General features: G+C 41.4%; 1 protein-coding gene across 1 annotated transcript in view; it reads right to left on the bottom strand.

Moving 5' to 3' along the window:
- COLEC12 (collectin subfamily member 12) overlaps positions 1-20672 on the bottom strand; it is a 351931-nt gene that overhangs the window by 33252 nt on the left and 298007 nt on the right. Inside the window, 1 exon segment of the mRNA XM_029591098.1 lies at positions 9796-10287. Within this exon segment, the coding sequence (XP_029446958.1) occupies positions 9796-10287 (492 nt within the window).

Genomic DNA, 20672 nt, shown 5'->3' with positions numbered 1-20672 from the left:
AAATCTTCTGAAGCACTCTCCTTATCATAGGCCAAAGAAGAAAGGCGTACAGAGGCGCTTCTGTCGAGCAACTCTGGACTAGAAAATGGAGACCAGATTAGTGAATGTCTCTTTTCCGGCTGAAATATATTTCACATTTTGCATTCTTGATGGTCACCATGAGATTCATCAATGGAACTCCCGATGTGGCCACAATTTTATCGAATGTCTCCAGAGCAAGAGACCATTCCATTGGTTCAACCACATTGCACCTGAGAAAGTCCACTTGAACGTTTTCCAACCCTGCTAGACTGTGAAACTGCAATTACCTTCACATTCTTTTCTGCCCAAACGAATAGTATGTCCACTTGCAGACTTTTGGTTCCTCCTTGATGATTCATGTATGCTGCTGCTGTGGTATTGTGGGACATTATTCTAACTGCATGACCCTATAGAAGAAATGCAAATTTCTGGATAGCTAACTGAATAGCTCTGGTTTGTAATTGATTAATGGGCTATTTTGCCTCCTCAGGAATACACTGACCTTGAGTCACATGTCCTAGACAATGTGTCACCCAGCCCATCAGAATGGCATCCTTTATCACCATTACCCAAGTTGGGGTTTGAGATTTACTACGAACTCCAAGTTTCTGCAATTTAGCCACCTGTGAAAACTCATCCTGTCAGACTCTGATACTGGTAATCTTATGGAATAGTTCAGAAACTGGGGATTCCACCTGGAGAGCAAAGTTTTTTGAAGAGGCCTCATGTGCACCCTTGTCCAAGGCACCAGGTACAACACGACTGTTATAGAACTGAGAAACTCAAGATAACTCAAAAAAATCATAATCCTGGCGGGCAATAATGCATGGACCTGTCAACCCAGCTTCTGAATCCTTTGCTCTGTTAGTCAAACACAGCGAATCTTCATGTTGATTAGAGTTTCACGATACTCTATAGACTGCTTTTGGAGAACTTGACTATCCTACCCATTTCTTGCAAAAACCGAACCACCCTCTGGGTAGCAAGTGCCCTTTCTTGGACTGTTTTGCCCTTATAAAGCAGTCGACTAGAAAAGGAAGCACCATTATTCCTTCCTTGTGCAGTGCTATTGCTGCAACCATAATTACCTTTGAAAAGGTCCTCAATGTCGTGGCTAAGCCAAATGGCAGGGTTTGAAACTGATAATGCCACTATAGCACCATAAAACAAAGGAAGTGCTGGTGATCCATCCTTATCAGAGTGTGAAGGTAAGCCTCTGTTAGATCCAAGGAGGTCAACATTTCTCCCTTTCACATTGCCATAATCACAGACTTCAATGCTTCCGTTCTGAAATGAATTATCTTCATGAATTTGCTGATCCACTTCAGATCCAGAATTGGACAAAAGGATCCATCTTTTTTTGGAACCACAAAATAAATAATACCCCTCTGGTCTATTGGGACTGGTAGTCCAGGAGTCTTTCTAGTGTTATTCTTAGGGCTTCTCTCTTTCTGGCAGAGTGACAGGGAGAAACCATAAAAGCATCTGAAACAGGTTGGGAGAAATCCAAGGCGTAGCCATCCTGTCTAATCTCTAAAATTCACTGATCTAATGTGATTTGAGCCAATCTCTGATAGAACTGTGACAGACATCTCCCTGTCTCTGGAACCAGAGATAGGGTCCTCACACACTCATTGGCTACCTTGAAAGGTTCCTTTCTCAGAGCGTCCTTGCTTATAACCTCTCTTGTTTGAATGAAAGGACTGAAATCTGCCAAAGGTTTTGGAGCTCTAATTACTAGTACTTCTTCTCTGCTTAAATCTCCTGGAGTCCCAAAATTTATTCTGGGCTGGAAGAAGAACATGAAGAACCACTTGAAACTATCTTCAGAAAATCTTGGAATTTTGGACTTCCCCCCAAGCCTTCGCCTTTGCCATTTTCTCATGATCTTCTTTGAATGAAAGTTGTTTCTTAAAGGGAAGTTTTGTCAAGTTGGATTTAGATATGGAGTCTGCCAATCAATTTTGCAGTCAAACAGCTTCCTAGCCACCACAGTGGATGCTATACCCTAGCAGACGACTGCACCAAATCAAAACAGGCATCTGCAAAAGGTGCCACACCTGGTTCCAGATAGGATTTATCTAATTCATCTTCTTGAACATGCGTGCCAGAAATAAGCCAGATTTTGCCACTATACAGCTGCAGGCTGCTATCTGCAACGCAATGCCATACTGTCCTGAGAGTCCTTAAGTGCAGCGTCTCTCTTCATGGGGATTGTTGTTCTCTTAGATAGTGAACAGAGAAAAGCATCCACCGTTGGAAAGTGAAATCTCTCTCTTTCTTGGGGAACCAAGAGGTATAACTTGGTTAGAGAGTTTCCTCCTTTAAAATCTGCTTCAGGAGATAGCCATTCTAAATCAGCAAACCCTTCTGGATGCGGAAGAAAGTATTTTAATCCCCGCCCCCTGGGAACACTCACACCCCAAGTCCCCGCTAGAGTAGTCGCTAACCTGGCCTTCTGATATAAGGGGTGTTTGTTAGCAGTGGGGCTAAAGGTTTACAAGAAAAAATAATTAGAAACCAAAAGTTGAAATTTTACACTTCTTTTTGATCACTAGGTAAATGTACACTATCTTAATATACTTAGGGAGGAAACACTCAGACTCAAATTGGTAGAGTTAGATAACTTCTTTATCGGTTTTTTTTTTAGTTTTGTTACATAACATTCTGAAAATATCCCAGGTTCAACAGAGTCGACAACATATGTCAGAAAAATATAAATACAAAATTTGATTTCTCTGTCCTTTAACTTATGTATCCTTCGTTTTTATTATAATTTTATTTCTAAAAATAGGTTCTTTAAATTCCTTGTAGATTCAATGAAAACATCAGGTAAGTAAATTTTTTTCTTGTTCCGTCTCTATTTTGTTTTTTTTTAACTCTCTTTCTTTCCTTTCATAAATTTTTCAGTCTTTATACATAACTTCTAACACTCTTTCTGGTCTGTTCTCCTTTTCCTTTTCCTACAAAAATTATTTTATTGTCTTTGTTTTAGTGAGCTCACCAATTCAACACCGGTGGGGCCCTTTCTTTCAGATTTCGCTTCTTCTTCTTCTTCTAAGACTCCAGTTTTCTCCAGGTCTTCCTCAGACACCTACTACCTATCTAAAAAAAACTAATTAAAAGAAACTATCTATTCTATTTTTTTTTTTACTTAAACCCTACCTAACTAATACAAATAAATGAATAATTATAAGTCCTCTAACTAAACCCTTAACCAGACAATCTCTAAAAAATGTAAATAGATTATAGGGGGTCTTTATGCATCAGCATAGTTTGCTTGTGCACATATACTGAACCTCTTTAGAAGGTAATAATTCAAAGCTTTAGTTATAGGCACTTAGGCAATAAATATGGCCCTGGATCTACAGCTCAGAACTGGCCAATCTTTAACCTGTACCTCAGCTTTTACAATATTTCTTAAAGCTTAAGAAATTCCCTTTAAATCAATATAGGATCCTGGGACTCCTAATGGGTTCCTTTAAATTCAGGTGGTAACAGCAGCTTAACAGTGGCTCTGTCTTCCTATCAGCCAGGTTTAAATTCAACCGGCTTCAGAGAGGAAGTTATGTTACATTAACTAGACCACTGTCAGTTTAAAACTAACAAACTTCAATAAAATTCTTTTCTTTTTTTTTTTAGTCCCTATCACATCCGCACGCTAGAGCCAAACTCCCGCGGGGCTCTCTAAGTTAACTAAAACTCTCACTCACACACTCACATCCCCACACTCACAGACTGTCATAAAAAAAACTCGCAAAAATGCCTTTGAGAGAAAGGATCTTCACATACACGACCTATCTCTCTCTCAAGGTTGCCCACCCACTCACTGTTTAACTGTCACACTTGGAAAGCTGACAGCAGCCGTCCAAGCTCAGTGAGCCTATGACAGCGACATGCAGACAGAACCTTCATTCAGAAACACCTAAACTTGCCCCTTTTATTCCCCCTTACCTCTTTTTAGAACTTTTCTTCTTTAATTTCTTTTCCCTCCTTTGTTTTCCCCCGGTCACGCACCAGGACTCTTTCTTACGTTTCCCCCCTACACCAACCTCGGCTGAGATCCAGGGAATTTAAATTGTTTTTATTTAACCCATATGGGTTACATTATCATCTCCTCTGGTCAGTGTATGATTCATTCAATAATGGCAGGCAGTGAAAAGTGAAGGTCGGAATCCAGTCCGAAGTCAAAGCCAAGAGCACTCCAAGGGAAGGAGGAGGAGGAAGACAAGGAACACTGAAGGAACTCAGGAACCCAGGAAGACAATCCACACTCTGAAGAGAAAAGACCTATTGCCAGGGTCCAGCCTTATATAGCTCTAGGGCAATGATGTCATCAAGGGGGCCACGGAGCTTTTCCCTGCTGTGGGCCCTTTAAATCTTGAGGAGAGGCGGTATGTGCACGCCTAGGGAATCAGATGCAGGAGCGGACGTTGGCAGCGTCCTCCCACCACGGAGAGGGAGCATGGTGGGCTGGCGGTGTTCAGAGCCGCAAGGAGACAGAGGCACCCCAAATGCATTGGAACTCAGGACTATGAAGATGCAGAGCTGTGTCGGCAGCGGCTCCCTGCCATGACAAGGGAGCCTGGGGCTGTCTTTGCCATGGTGTTGCGGTATCAAGTGAGTGAGGCCGGCCGTGGTGCTCTGCGGCCGGCATGCATAACACATATGGTAGTCCAGGCTTTGATTTTTGCCGCTGTTGGACTACTTTAATTGTGTGTGTAAGGAACAGCGGGTTTCCTTACCAGAAGGAGTGTTCTAACTATCATGGGGAGGTTCAGAGCTATTCAGTAAAAAGAGAGATTTGAGTTTTACTCCCCCTTGTGGGAGTTGAGGACGGTGTTCTCTAGCTGTTTATCACCACCAAGTACCATCTTAGGAGTGTGGATTTTAGTTTGGATTTCCTGAAGACAGGAGTTCTCTGATCCTGTTATTCAATTTTTGCTAAATAATTCTATAAGGACTGTCTGTGTGTCCCTGTCGTGGGTCAGACTGTGAAGCTGACCCACTTCTGATTGCTTTTGTTCTTTTAATCCATTTTTATGAGACTTCCATTTGTGAGATTCTTGTGTGAACATGTGCAGAGGATTGGGGCAGCCCTGTGAATGGTTAGGTCAAGGGAAGGGAAGATTCAGACTGTGTGCTATAACTCCTCATGGGTTTGAACCTGTCTGTGACCTGATGCAACAAAAGTTTCAAGCTTCATTGGGTTTTTCTAGCAGTAATTAGCTCCTCATTTTGGAGACTAGGAAGTTTTTCCATCCTTCCTGTCTTTGGTTTGTTTTTCCCTCTTTTGTAAAAGACTGTTTTTGTTTCTCCTGGAGCTGAGTGCCCATGGAACCAGGGAATCAATTTCCATTCTATTGGATGAGGCGTCTTTCACTTAGGAAGATCCTGAGGAGTGAAGGGTTTCAGCTAAGAAGCAGAGTCCTGACCCTTGCTAGAGGGAAGGAGCTGAAAGTAATCAAAAAGTGTGTTTGCTGCTGACTCAGATGAGATAGACTTGAGAGTGCCCATCTGGTACTTCTTAAGGTGAACTAAAGTATTTAAGAAGACTTCAGAAAAGGTATGAGAATTGGGATTACATTCTGATGAAGTACTGGGACTTTATTCTAACCACTCAACATTAGGCAGAAGCTGAGTTAAAATTGGAATTTGGAAGGAGTAGTTAGCTTTCTTCAAAAGCTGAGTAACTGGAGAAGAGGATGGATACAGATTTCTAAAGGATTGGCTTCCAGTATATTAAAAGACTTTGCTAAAAGAGTGAAGTCACAAGTGTATTAATCTTTCTGCTGTTCTATTATTTATTGGCTTTAATTGAAACATGAATTGAGTGCTGTAAATATTCCTCAGTCATCTAATCAACTATCAGTAAAGTTGGAAACCACCTTGCTTCTCAGTGTGCTTTTTGGATGCCAAAGACTATGATTATCATTAGTCCTGTGTCCAGAGAAAGAAAAAGAGACTTGTACTGGGACTAATGCAAAAGGGCTTTGAGGTTAAGCCTCCTCCCCCCACAGGGAGCCCTGGAACTCATGCAAAATGCTATCAGTTTAGAGCTATGTGCATTGTGCAGAGGGGGGGTCCATTTTTCTTCCTATGTGCCCTTGGATGCAGTATGAAGGATTCATTCTGTCCAGGGGTTAAAAGTGTATCTTGGGCTATCTAGTTATAAGCTGAAAGTGCTCCAGATGTTGCAGAATGCAGCTGCCAGACTAATCTCTGATTGTCCTATGAGGGAACATATCACACTGATTCTGAAGGAACTACACTGGTTATCCATTTCTTCATGAGTTTCCTATAAAATTTTTATTTTGGTTCATAAATTAATTTCATTGGATTCATTTCCATGGGCAAACACATTGCTCCACCTCTATAGTCCTACACTGATCTTGCGCCCATCACAGAGAGGACTATTATATGTTCCATTAATCCAGCATGCTCGGCTATCAGAGGGCTTTTTTGGTTGCTGCATCAATCATGTGTAACTCCGTTCCTCAGGAATTAGGCTTGTCTAATTGTACAAAATCTTTTAAAATTCTCTTAAAAACATTTTTTTCAGGCTGGCATTTGAATAAGGTAATACATGACATACAGAAAACTTTGGACAGCTTTTCCTTTGAACACAATCTGTCTTTGCATGGATAGTGAAGAGATTTTCTGATCCCAATTGTTTTTTGCTTTGTTTATACTTTTGAATATTTTTATTTTGCACTGTCTAGGGCTCAGGCATAGGTGGTATATAAATAAATAAATAAATCAGGTGGAAGACTGGATGCATGCCCTGAATCTGAAAGAGGCGCATGCTCACATACCCATCCATCAGGCTTATTAGGAATACCTCAGATTTGTGGTGTATTCTTCTCACTGCCAATACAAGGTCCTTTCTTTTGAGCCCTTAGCAGCCCTGAAAATATTTGTGCAATCCTAGTAGTAGCTACGGCATACCTTTCTCACCAGGGGATTTGTACCTTTCCTTACCTGGAAGACTGGCTAGTGACGGGACCTTCCCAAGGTCCCGTCTGCAGAAGATGATACAGCTCCTTCAATCACTAGGGTTCATAATCAACTTTACCAAGTCCAATCTCATTCTTAACCAGAGAATCAAGTTCATTGGGGCATGGATAGACTCATTGAAGGAGAAAGCTTTCCTCCCATTTGATTGGACATTTGGTCTTTGAACACTGGCTCAGAACTTACTATAATGAGCTCAAGTCCCAGCTTGAGCACTCCTGGTTGTCCTTGGGCATATGGTAGCAGTGATGCATGTGTTCCCCATAACATGCCTCAACATTAAAGTTCTACAATGGAGCCTAATGGGATCAATTACTTCAGCTTTTGAGGCATTCCATGAAGGTCACCACAGAGATGAAAACATCACTCCTTTTGTGGCTACATCCACAGGTCCTAGAGATAGGTGTTTTTCTTCCAATTCTACCTCATCAGGTAATGCTAGCGACAGATGTATCCATCAGGGGTGAGGCACACACACAGGCTCCTTCTTAACTCAGGGGATCCGATCGGTAACAGAATATCTATTTCAGATCAACCTCTTGGAACTATGAACCATTCAATATGCATTAGGAGTATTCTCAAATTTCCTTCAGGGAGTATTCTCCAAACCATCAGCTAAGTAGCAATGTTCTATGAGAACAATGGGGCCTGGGGTCCTGGACCCTCTACCAGGAATCTCTTAAAATTTGGGAATGGGCTCACACTCACAGAGCTTTTCCTCAAGCAACTTACTTTCCCGGTATTCCCAACATTCTGGCAGATCGCCTTATCAGGGTGTTTTTCCCGTAAATGGTTCTGGGGACCTTTGGTTAGCAGACAGGCTATGTGACCTCTGGGGTTACCCCTCAATTGACCTGTTAACATCAGACAGCAAATAGCAAGCTGACAAATTTTGCTCCATTCTTCAAACCAAGTTTAGATCTGCACTGTAGGCTTTTCTGCTCAAGTGGGATGTATGCTTTTCCTCCACTTTCATTTGTAGAAGGTACTCATAGACCAGGCACTTCTTTTCTTCATTGCTCCAGCTTGGCCAAGGCAAGTGTGATTCTCTTATTTCATCAGTTCACCCACCGATCCCCTGAGATCTGATCTGACTCTACTAACTCAGGAGGAGAGACGTCTGTCATCCAAACCTCCCCTCCTTCAATTTGACAGAATGGATATTGAGTGCTCAATAGTTTCATTATTATTTTCTAAGGAGGTTAAGAACATTGTGATTTTGATCAGAAAGCTGTCTATCAGAGGAGTATACACTTTTAAATGGAAGCATTTTTCATCTTGGTGTCAGGCAGGCTCTTTGAACCTGTTCACCTGTGCTCTTAAAGATTTACTTCAATATTTTCTCTCCCTCTCCTCTTTGGGCTTCAGTATTTTGTTGGCCAAAGTTCATCTCAGTGCCACTGCCACTTATCATACCATACCCAATTGGATGGAATGCCAATTTCCATCCATCGTCTGGTATTGAAGTCCATGAAGGGTTTGTGGCATATGAGGCCTCCAGTTGCTAAGCCTCTGGTGCCATGGGATCTCAATGTTTTCTTGGCCCAACTAATGAAGCCTTCCTACAAACTGTTGGAGTCAGTTCCTTAAAGTTTCTTACCTGGAAAGTTGTGTTTTTAGTTGCCATTGTGTCAGCTAGGAGAGTCAGTGAGTTCATTATTCTTCATACCTACAATTTTTCTACAACAGACGGTGCTCCGCATTCACCCTAAGTTTTATGCCAAAAGTGTTTTCAGCATTTTATTTGAATCAAGACATTGTTTTCTTCACATTTTTCTCAAGATCATGCACATAAAGGGGAAAATCCCTTCCATTCATTGGACTATAAAAGGGCCTTAGCCTATTATTTGAAAAGAACTCAACCGCCTCATCAGATTTCTCAACTTTTTATCTCCTATAGTCTTAACAGACTGGGAACAGTCAAGCACACATTGTCCAACTGACTAGCAGACTGTATCACACATTGCTATGATTTAGCTAGCTTCCAGATCCCAGATTCTGTTGAGGCCATGGATACCTCAGTAGGTCATCTAAGTGCTGTGTCTATTGAAGATATCTGCAAAACTGCAACTTGGTTGTTTGTGTACACCTTCATGTCACATTACTGTCTAGATAATCTCTCCAGAAGTGACAGACGTTTTGGGCAAACAGTTTTGTGCATCCTGTTCACTCTCAATTGGGGGAGGCGGGAAGGGGTCCAGATTGATTTTTCAATAAGTGCTCCATTGCTTGGGACTCCCCATGTGTCATGGCTAATTCAACCCTACTTGTCAAATGAGAGAACAAGTTTGCTTACCATAACCATGGCTCTCCATAGACAGCAGGATGAATTAGTTATACTTAATACCTGCCCATCTCCCTGGAGAGTTGACTACCTAGCTAAAACTAAGCTCTGCAATTGACTGAGGGGCTAATGAGACAGCACGTGTGCAGGAACTCCCATGTATGCTTAGTAGTAAATGTTTTCTGAGCTAGAAAGATGGGTCCATTCAGTGCTATTGCCCACATGTGTCATAGATAATTCATACTGCTGTCTACAGAGATCCCCGATTGCGGTAAGCAAATTCGTTGTATACCACCCAAATGGAATGCATTGAATTTCTTTCAATAAGCATAGTCCTATGTTATTTTAAAACTGCCATTTCCTTGTGTATCCAAGTGACAATCTTTTCAAAATTAGGGTTAAATAAATCAGTTGGAGTGAAATAAAGTCAATCCAAGAAATTTCATGCATAAAATTATTTTCAGAATACAACTTACCAGTAGAATCAGGTTCAGATGGAGAAGATGTTACTATTTCACTTAGCAGTGATAGAGGAGTTCCTGGGCCTGGTGGTCCTGGTGGTCCTGGTCGTCCAGGGGGACCTGGTTGTCCAGGCATCCCAGTTGGGCCAATGAACCCTCTAACTCCAGTAAGACCTGGTACTCCAGGTATTCCTTGTGGTCCGGGTGGTCCCTTTGGGCCTGGTAGGCCATTAATTCCTGGTGGGCCTGATGGTCCTGGGTCTCCTTTAGGTCCTGGTTCACCAGATTTTCCAGGAGAACCTCTTTGGCCCTTGTTTCCAGGATATCCTCTTGAACCTTTTCCTCCTTTTTCTCCTGGTGGCCCAACTGGCCCAGGTAGGCCTTTTTCACCTGCCACTCCTTGCGGTCCTGTTTCTCCTTGTTCTCCTTTCTGCCCCTTTGTTCCTGTGGGGCCAATGGGCCCTGGGGCTCCCCGATCACCTTTAGAACCTCGTGGACCAGGAGGACCTGAGACAAGCACAAAAAGTATTAGCGGTAAACAAAAGGAAGATGTGATATTTTAATTCCTTGAGCAAAAACTGTTAGATATTCAGTTTAGCATATTAGCGATAGCTCAAATATTTTTTTTAAAGATTTCTGTGCTACAAAGGATGGAAACAAACTGGCTTGTTACAAACAAACAGTTTGTAAGTTTCAACACCACAATGAATAAATTTACGCATAGCACAAATTGAACTGAACTGGTATGGTTCAGTTATTGACCTTGATTGACTCCTTTCCATTTGGAAGTAGGGTAACCATCACATCAATAAGCAACAGTGAGAGGAATGGCTCAGAGCCGGGACACAAGCATACAGTATGACATTTAGAGAATTTTATAAACATTGCAGCTCAGCTTATGGGCATTTCAGTCAGAAAATGAGTCATTCTAATGGTTAAATCTATGGAGAAAGTTATGGATTTATGTTTCTTCTTCTGGAAATTGCCCCATTGATGGTGGGTAGTATGGACGATTTTTACATAAATGCTTTTGTTTTCTTGTTGTGCCTCCACATTCACTGGTACCATGACTTGATTATGTTGCAGATGTTATACAGTTAACTGAGTGATACACACAGAGAGGTAGATAATGAATGTTTTTCTCCACTCTGTAAACATTATGGGGTTGGATTATAATGTTATTCTAGCATAGATGTAAATAACCTGTAATGACTCAGACATACTAACAGAACTTCATTTTAGTCTGAGAAGGAATAAAACAAACAGAATACAGAAAATCATATCAAAACAAAACAATAAGTCTGTTATAAATCCAAGGGCATATAATTAAGTTTCTAAGGGCCAGATTTACATTTCAGACAAAGGCAGTATACAAAATATGCAGGAAGGCTGCAAGCCAGTTTTCTTGTACAGTTTTGAAATTGCATATCCTTTGCCCAAGGATTTCGTTTCCTTTAACATCTGGAAAGGAAAAAAAAATTAACAGAAAAAAAATTCATTCAAGCCAAAAGTTCTGCAAAAAGCACCATGGAACTATTTAGTACTTTCGGGCAAAAGTCCCAGTCCTTGAATTTGGTCCTTAATGTTCTCTGTCTGCTTCTATTTTTATTCTTCTCTTTGAGAATTTTACTGTATATTCATTTTTTTTCTCTCTGATCATCTCATATTAACTCTTTCTTGTTGTTCTTCCTACAGTCTGCTTCCGTCTTTTCAAAGCCTTTTGTCCGAAAGGTTCTTTCCCCTTAACCTGGAGGCCTATCTCTCCCCCTCTCTCACCTCATGATAGGTGTGTGCTCCTCTATAGCATGTGTGTGTTTCCTCCCGGTCTATACATGGCTCTCCCATCTTTTTCGCTTTCTCCAGTAAACTAAAATGTCTATTTTTCCCCCCCTGACATTTCTTTCTTTCTGCTCTTAGCCTCTCTTTCCTTCTTTTTCCAGTTTTTCTCTTCCTTCCTTCCTCAGTGCCTCTCTCTATCCTTTTGAAGATTCTCTCTTTCTCTCTCTCTCTCTCTCCATTAAGCCTTTCTGCCTTCCCTCCTCACCCTGCCTCAGTTTCTCTTATTCCATCCAGTCCTTCAGCCTTTCTCCATTAGCAGCTGGCAGCATGTTTGTCACTCACTACTACTCAGGTCCCCTGCCTTTTAAGCTGTATTTATTCCTTCAGCTAATACATTTTGCTACAGATTTTTAAAAGTCTTATGCATAGATAGCTGTACTTGTTGAGCATCCAGTGGGGTGACTACTTTTATTTTTTTACTAATTTTCATCTTCTGTTTTTTCTCCCAGTCACAGTAAAGTCTGCCATTTAACCAGGCAGGACGGGGTAGACTAGAGCCTGCCTCAAAGCAGTGCACATTGTACACACGTTTCTTGCTCTTCTGCCACATATCTACTAGGAGGCAGACTTTAGCTTTATCAGCCTGCCCAGGAAAAGCTCGAGACCCAAACTCTGGCAACGCATCATGGCTCTCCTCTCGACAGGCTGGTTCAGGTGATAGTGAAGAATGAGAGCCGATTGTTAGAATTCATCTGACTTCTGTCCACTAAATTGGTTACTGCAAAGTGGATAGGAATGAGGATCCCTGCTGGAGAAAGAAGGCTGCAGAGTGAGCATATGCAACCCTAGATCCCCCTACATAAATTTATTTTGCCTATCCAGTTTCATATCTCATCAGTCTCCAATGCCTTTCTCCTTTAAAAAAAAAAAAAAATTAACTAATTAGCATTCAATGGTGCCAGAAAACTGTCTTTGTACCCTTCATAATGGTTCATACACACACAGTGAGGGTCATTTTCCAAACTTTTACACAGGTAAACAGATGTTTGCTTGCATATAAAACAAGTTTAAAAATTGCTTCCCCCACCTCAGTCACATGAGTACTTTGCACCTACAATGTACTCACATCCCTCTGAGATCCTGAATTTTTAAAGGAAAGCTCCATGTGGAATTTCCCTTTGAAAATGATCTTGCAGACATGCAGGTACAATGTACCCATAGGCCTGCAAGCCTCTTGGGCAGTTTGAACATTATTCTCAAGGAGGTAGTAAGTATCTTGTTCATTACAGATGTAGATAATTGTATCCCAGCACAGTGGCAGTGAAATTCCAGGCAAGGTCCTGCAGTGGTTGGCATTGCTTGCTGTAGCCCTATAACACCTGGTCTTTATTTGCTGGTCTCCCATCCAGGTCTTAGCCAATTCCTGAGGTGCTTAGCATCCAAGATCTAAGGAGTTCAGGATAGTGTGGCTGGGGAATATAGACATCTACAACACATACAAGTATTTATGCAAATAGTATCACCACACATGAATATATATTTGAAAAAAGGGGGGTGGGAGGATCATACTCAGTCTGCCTCTGCAGTAAAAAGCAATGCTTTCTATAATGTCATCTTTTACAAAAAAAAAAAATCAAGCTTTATTAGGTAAAAATGCTAATGTTTCAATCCATTTCCAAACTCCAACGTCTAAAAGGAAACTGTGAAAAGAAAGTGAACAAATAATTCAAAAGTCAAGAATAATACTTAAAAATGTCACGAGGGTGGCACTTCTGGAGCTTGGAGGCAGGTTGCCTGTGCATAGACACTGTGGAGGCTTTCTGAATGCTGTAGCGTGTCACTTTTTTCTTTGAACTGTGTTGAGATACATTGAGCTCGAAGGGGTAAAACATTACATTATTAACAATATCAATTTTTACTCCTGTAACTGGCTAACATGATCCTCTCCTTTTCCAATTATATAAATATTTACTTGTGGAGGTGATATTTGCACTGCCTTTATGTAAGGGTACTCACAGATCCCTTACCAAGTTACCATGAGGTCCATGTTCAGCCGCTGTGTGACTTGGCAAGTTATCCAGATAAACTTTTCCAGCTAACTTCTGTTTCAACAACATTTAATGGACTCTCATCAAAAATCTTTGATAGCAATAATTAGATTGAACCTAAATGGGAGTTCTTTCACCCTTCATCAGATAGTGAAATTCAAAACATCATAGAAGCAATTAATTTGTCGAATTGCCCGTTAAACATATGTAAGGTCAATGTTTTAAAAATAGCTAGGGAAGTGATTGCCCCTCTATAAACCTTTTGGTCAGTCTTTCATTATTTGAAGGTGTAGTGCCAGATCCACTTAAAATAGCTGCTGTGCAATCTCTACTAAAAACAGCAGGTCTTGATCGAACTGACTTGTTGAACTTCAGACCCATTTCGTCTTTACTATTTCTATCAACGATTTTAGAATCAGTGGTTTTAAAACAGTTGGAATTTTTTGTTGATGATAATACCATTTTACATCATTTTCAATATGGTTTCAGAAAGATGCTACTCATTTGTTTAGCAGACACCGTCAGATGTGGTTTTGACCAGGGTCATAATTATAACTTGGTATTGTTGGACATTACAGGTGTTTGACACTGTTGATCATCGGATTCTGTTATCCCGACTGAGAGAAATTGGGATTGCAGGCTCAGTTATCAAATGGTTCCAATCTTACATCCAGAACAGAAACAGTAATTATGGTGCAACGAGAAAAAATCAGATTGGTATGCCATGAAATCAGAGGTTCCTTAAGGGTCCGCCTTATCTGCCCTACTCTTTAATATTTACCTTGCTCCAATTTGTGATCACTTTGCTGATTTTTGTGTTGACTTTTGGATCTATGCAATGACATTAAATTCCTCTTACCCATTGAAGATTCCTGCAATTCAAAACATCATAGAAGCAACGAATCCGTCGACTTGCCCAATAAAACATATGTAAGGTCAGTGCAAGTGGATGGAGTCAAGATGGCGGACACAGCGGACGCATAGCGCTTCTGTTCCAGCGTCTTTTTTGCCTTTGTGAAAGTATTTCATCGCAATTTTGCGGCAGAAGAGAGAAAAATGCCTGCTAAACGTAAGGGGAGACCCAGAGCTTACCCGTCTACCTTGGCGATCCCAGCTGGACAGAGAACAATCGCGCAGTGCGTCGCTGCTTTTGGGGCAACAGGGCTGAGTGCTCCGGCTGTCGAGCCCCAGAGGGGAGCTGATGACTCGACCTCGGAGGTTTCCCTCAGTCCGTTAGACGATCGACCACCACCAGCGGCACGAGTGACATCGACGCCACGGCTGCCAGAGAGCCCCGAAGTGTCAGCTCCCAGTGTGCAGCTTGAGAGGGCGGTGCCGTTGAAAGAGCTCGTGCAGACCTCCGTGGAATACGGAGAGACCTCGTTGGGTGAGAGTGTTTCGGGAAGGAGAGAAGAACAGCCGTTTACCGGAGGGGAGACCTCGCGACAGGACACCCTTCCCCACACCTAGAGAGAGGTAATAGCGGAGAAGCCACAAGTAGTCACTTTAGACTGCTTGTGGAATTTGTCATCAGCAATGGCAAAGGCCATAACAGACTGCTCTTTTAAAATCAATTCGGTATCCAGTCAGCTAGAGACTTTAAATAACAACTTTGATGGTTATAAAAGGGAAGTTTCTGGAAAAATAACTGAATTGGAGACAGGACTGACACAAGTTAAAGACGTACAGACTGTGTTGATACAGGATTGTGGGATGATTAAAAGAAAAATGGAGAAAATTGAGAATACACTAAGACATTTAAATTTGAGAATTATCAATTTTCCCAGGGTTGTAGGAGAATTGCCTAGGATAACCGTGAATCGGTATATACGTGATATTTTGGAGATTCCCGTGGATAAGACTCCACCCCTGGAGAAGGTTTACTTCCTCCCTATATGAAAAAACCAGCATGTACCACCAACTCAGAATATGTTAGAAAATCTGACTGAGTTTTTTGAATTATCCACTTATGAAGTCGCTGAAAAATCAACCTTATTGATTTCATTTTTTAATGAAAATGATATGGGAGTACTCACGAAGGCATATTTTAAAAAGATTAATGTACCTTTTATGGGATCCTGTCTTCGTATATTTCCAGATTTGACAAAAGAGACTCAACAGAAAAGAAAAAGTTTTCTAGCTTTAAGACAGGAGGTTTTAGATCTTGGGGCCTCCTTCATACTTAGGTTCCCATGTAAATGTGTCCTTAAGTATAGAAGAGAGAGTTATATATTTTTTTCAATCAGAGCAGCTGAGGGCCTTTGTTGATGCTAAGAAGCTGGAACATCAGATGAGTGGTGACTCAAATAGTCCAAGTAGAAATATCTGAAGTAGTCTGTTATTTTCATTCGATAGATTTTGTTTTCCTACTATCTCCCTACTTTATACAGTACACCACCCCCCACCCGCTATAGTGGTCTAACGGATGTATTAATCAAGGATGTTTAATTTGAAAATGTTTTACTTGCTGCAAATTTCTAATCTTGAGTTAATGCAACACGTTTCTGTAACAAATAATCTTTGTAAATGTTTGATTTAATAATTTAATAAAGAGTAAATAAATAAAAACAAAAACAAAACATATGTAAGGTCAATGTTTTAAAAATAGCTAGGGAAGTGATTGCCCCTCTATCAGCCTTTTGGTCAGTCTTTCATTATTTGAAGGTGTAGTGCCAGATCCACTTAAAATAGCTGCTGTGCAACCTTTACTAAAAACAGCAGGTCTTGATCGAACTGACTTGTTGAACTTCAGACCCATTTCGTCTTTACTATTTCTATCAAAGATTTTAGAATCAGTGGTTTTAAAACAGTTGGACTTTTTTGTTGATGATAATACCATTTTACATCATTTTCAATATGGTTTCAGAAAGGCATTTAATACAGAGATGCTACTCTCATTTGTTTAGCAGACACCGTCAGATGTGGTTTTGACCAGGGTCATAATTATAATTTAGTATTGTTGGACATTACAGGTGTTTGACACTGTTGATCATCGGATTCTGTTATCCCGACTGAGAGAAATTGGGATTGCAGGCTCAGTTATCAAATGGTTCCAATCTTACATCCAGAACAGAAAACAGTAATTATGGTGCAACGAGAAAAGATCAGATTGGTATGCCATGAAATCAGAGGTTCCTTAAGGGTCCGCCTTATCTGCCCTACTCTTTAACATTTACCTTGCTCCAATTTGTGATCACTTAGCTGATTTTTGTTTTCACTTTTGGATCTATGCGATGACATTCAATTCCTCTTACCCATTGAAGATTCCTGGTCTGTCTGCTTGACATCAATTAAATTTTGGCTTAGGGAAAACAAATTGGAGCTGGGATCTTCATGAGCCAGAGTCTTGCTTAAGCTAAGTGCAATTCTATTTTGTTAATGTAATAGGGCTTTATATTTACAAAGGATTGTGCCTTGTCTGTTAGAAAGGGGCATAATTGAAATTGAAACCTGAAAGAGAGCCATTTTGTCTGCTTTCTAGGGCTAAGAATCAAAATAAAGAGCAGCCAATCTCCTTAGCCAGTGTTTATTTCCCTCCCTCCCTGCCCCTCTACCCACCCACCTCTGGCTTACTTCCGTATATACTCTTCCCTGGTCTCCTAGATAATTAGCTTCAATTACCTCATTCTCAATTACTTAGTAGTTCCTTACAGCCTAGATATAACTTTTACTGTCATATTGCTTGTTCATTTGGTTTGCATACTCTGCCTATTAATCTTTACTGGATAACACATACTTTTAGTTCAAATACCTATTAAAAATCTTTGCTAGGGACTAACCATACCTTACCTTATCTTTAGGATTTTAATTAATCAGAGAGAATGGCTTTAATTCAATGCAACAATTGTGGTGCTTATGTCCCAAGGCCTATCATCTGGAGAACCAAGGGCTGTCCCTTTTGGCTTCAGCTGTCTAAAATTAAAATGGAGCTGATCCATCTAAGGGGGCAATTGGCCAGGATTCAATTAACCTCCCCTTCCTTGAAACATCCATCTGTCACCCATCTCCCACGGAATCCCCGGAAAACATATTTTACAGTGGGCTCAGGTAGAACTAGAGATGTGACAATCAGGCACCCACACTCCCCAAGTTTACAGCAACCTGTACCTCAAGCCCCACTCCCACAGAGTTATCAGACATCCAGGATTCAAAACCCAGAATCAATTGGATAATAGTAGGTTCTGGCAGAATAAGACCTGTGATGGTCATGAGAAGTGAAAATAACGTGATCAATCAGTTAAAAAAACAGAAAAGGTTTCCTAGGAAGTGCAACATAGCAAGGGATAAAAATAGGAAAGCTATGACTACAAATGCTCGCAGTTTGGTCAATAAAATCCCAGATCTGCAGGCCTTAATGGTGGAGGCAGACTCGGATGTTGTTGCTGTCACGGAGACATAGTTCATGGATTCTCGTGACTGGGATACGGCCATACCGGGCTATAACTTGTTAAGGAATGACAGAAAGGACAAAAAAGGGGGAGGAGTAGCACATTATGTAAAAAATAATATCCAAGCAACTGAACTGCAAGGAAAGTGGCGTAGAGAAGAAGCATTATGGGCCGTCCTAAAAAAAGATGACGGTGCATCCATTTTTACTGGAGTGGTGTTCAGGCCTCCGACTCAGACGGAAGAACTAGACAGAGATCTGATCAAAGACATTATAAAGGTGGGAAAGAAGGGGGAAGTGTTGATTGTTGGTGACTTTAATCTGCCAGACGTGGACTGGAGAATCCCTTCTGCAGAATCTAACAGAAGTAGAGAGATAGTGGATGCTCTATAAGGGGCTCTGTTCAAACAAATGGTAATGGAACCCACGAGGGAGGGAGTTTTACTTGACCTAGTGCTCACAAACGGGGATAATGTCTCTAATGTCCGGGTGGATGCCCACCTCAGCAGCAGTGATCATCAAACGGTATGGTTTGATATTGCAAATAGGATCTGGAGAAGTGTCACAAAGACCCGAGTTTTGAACTTCAAAAAAACAGACTTTGTCGAAATGAGGAAATATCTGGAGGCAGAACTTGAAGACTGGGAGAAAATGGGAGAGGTCAAACAACAGTGGGCCAAACTAAAAGGAGCAATTACAAAAGCAACAAATTTGTATCAGGCTGATACAGCACAGTGCGCTCCAACGGACGCGCATTTTCCCTTACCCCTTATTCAGTAAGGGGAGGAAAACACGCGTCCAACCCGCGGCACCTAATAGCGCCCTCAACATGCAAATGCATGTTGAGGGCCCTATTAGGTATGCGCGCGGGATACAGAAAGCAAAATGTGCAGCCACTGGGAAAGTGCACAGAAAAGCAGTAAAAACTGATTTTCTGTGCACCCTCCAACTTAATATCATGGCGATATTAAGTCGGAGGTCCCGAAGAGTAAAAAAAGTTAAAATAAATAAATAAATAAATTTGAATTCGGCCCACGGCTGTCGGGCCGAAAACTGGATGCTCAGTTTTGCCGGCATCCAGTTTCCGAACCCGTGGCTGTCAGCAGGCTCGAGAACCGATGCCGGCAAAATTGAGCGTCGGCTGTCAAACCCGCTGACAGCCGCCGCTCCTGTCAAAAAGGAGGCGCTAGGGACGCGCTAGTGTCCCTAGCGCCTCCTTTTCCCCGTTTCTACCGCACCACCTCATTTGAATACTGAATCGCGTGCACCGGCGAGGGGCCGGTGCACGCGCTGGGAGAGTGGGCAGTCGTCCGCTCTCCCGCGGACTTTACTGAATCGGCCTGTATGTTAGAAAAGTAAACTAAAGTAAGAGAAATAAGAATCCAATCTGGTTCACAAAGGAGGTGGCTGATGTAATAAAAGCAAAAAAAGCAGCTTTTAAGAAATATAAAGAATCCCAAAAAGTGGAACACAGGGAGGATTATCTGGCGAAACTGAGGGAGATGAAAAAAGTAATCAAGAAAGCAAAAAATCAGGCAGAGGAAAGGATTGCCTCCAGAATGCCCCTGACTTATCTGGTGAAATGTTGGTCATATAAATTTAGTCACATAAGTTCCTAAATATTCATTTAGCCGGATAACTTCTGAGTTATCCAGCTAAATGCTTCTGAATATGGACCTCTATATGTCTCCACCAGAGAAGTACATATAACCAGTGAAAGAATAGGAGGAGTAAGTATTAAAGGCACACCCCACTGGAGAATGCTTTAACTGTTAGAGAAATAATAAAAACAGAATATCATAATGTTCTAGGGCTCTTGGCTCTGGATCCACAGTTCCAGGAGAAGCCTCTGGGCTGTGACAAGGAGTAAGTCCTGGGAGTTCTTGTGAGGTGATTCCAGGAGAAATCTGGAGAGGATTGCTGGAAAAACCGAGTATAGGAGATTCCTTGCTCTGCTGGGATTCATCTTTCCAGATTTTTGTGCAAGTGAAAGAGCCACAAGGGATCGGGGGGGGGGGGGGGGGAGCAGTATGCTTGGAGAATCTGTGGAAGATCTGCAGCTAAGAGAAAGTGTGCAGCAGGACAGAACTTTCTCCAGTTTAGTGTATGAATCAAAGAGGAGAAAAGAAAGGAGCCAGAAATGCTGCACGGCATTTCAAGCAAGAATGAGTCAAGGGGAGTCCAAAGGAGTCAAGTATAGATCCTTGGAGTAGTCTGAAGGAAAGTCCTTGCAAGTCTTTGAACTGGTAAAGTGACTATTTAAAATTATTTTATGAATATCACTAGAAGAAAATGTGTTTTCTGTCAGCTTATCATTATTCAGCTAAATTTCAGTATGTTTTATTCATTTTGGAAACAATACAGCCTGTTATGGAGTTGTCTTTATTTCCAGACCTCAGGAGTGTGTCTATAGCCCTAAGATCTCTGAAGCAAAGTTCCTCCCCGCCCCACCACGCCAGAGGAGCCCCATGGGTTGTATGATAGCTCAGCAGCTCCTCAAATGTGTCCCTCATCCAGTTGAGTTGTTGGAAAGGGGTTATATTTATGTGTGATCAAGAATATTTCTACATTTTGTATATAAGCCTATAAACTATTATAAAGGGGGCAAAGCGATAGATTTTTTGGTACAATTGAAAGTTAATTAGCTTAAAGCTTTCCTTATTGTTCAGTGGGTTTAC

This window comes from Rhinatrema bivittatum, chromosome 2, assembly GCF_901001135.1.
Source record: "Rhinatrema bivittatum chromosome 2, aRhiBiv1.1, whole genome shotgun sequence".
NCBI classification, from domain to species: Eukaryota; Metazoa; Chordata; class Amphibia; order Gymnophiona; family Rhinatrematidae; genus Rhinatrema; species Rhinatrema bivittatum.
The sequence above is the reverse complement of the archived record's forward strand: the minus strand, read 5'-3'. Positions and strand labels throughout refer to the sequence as shown.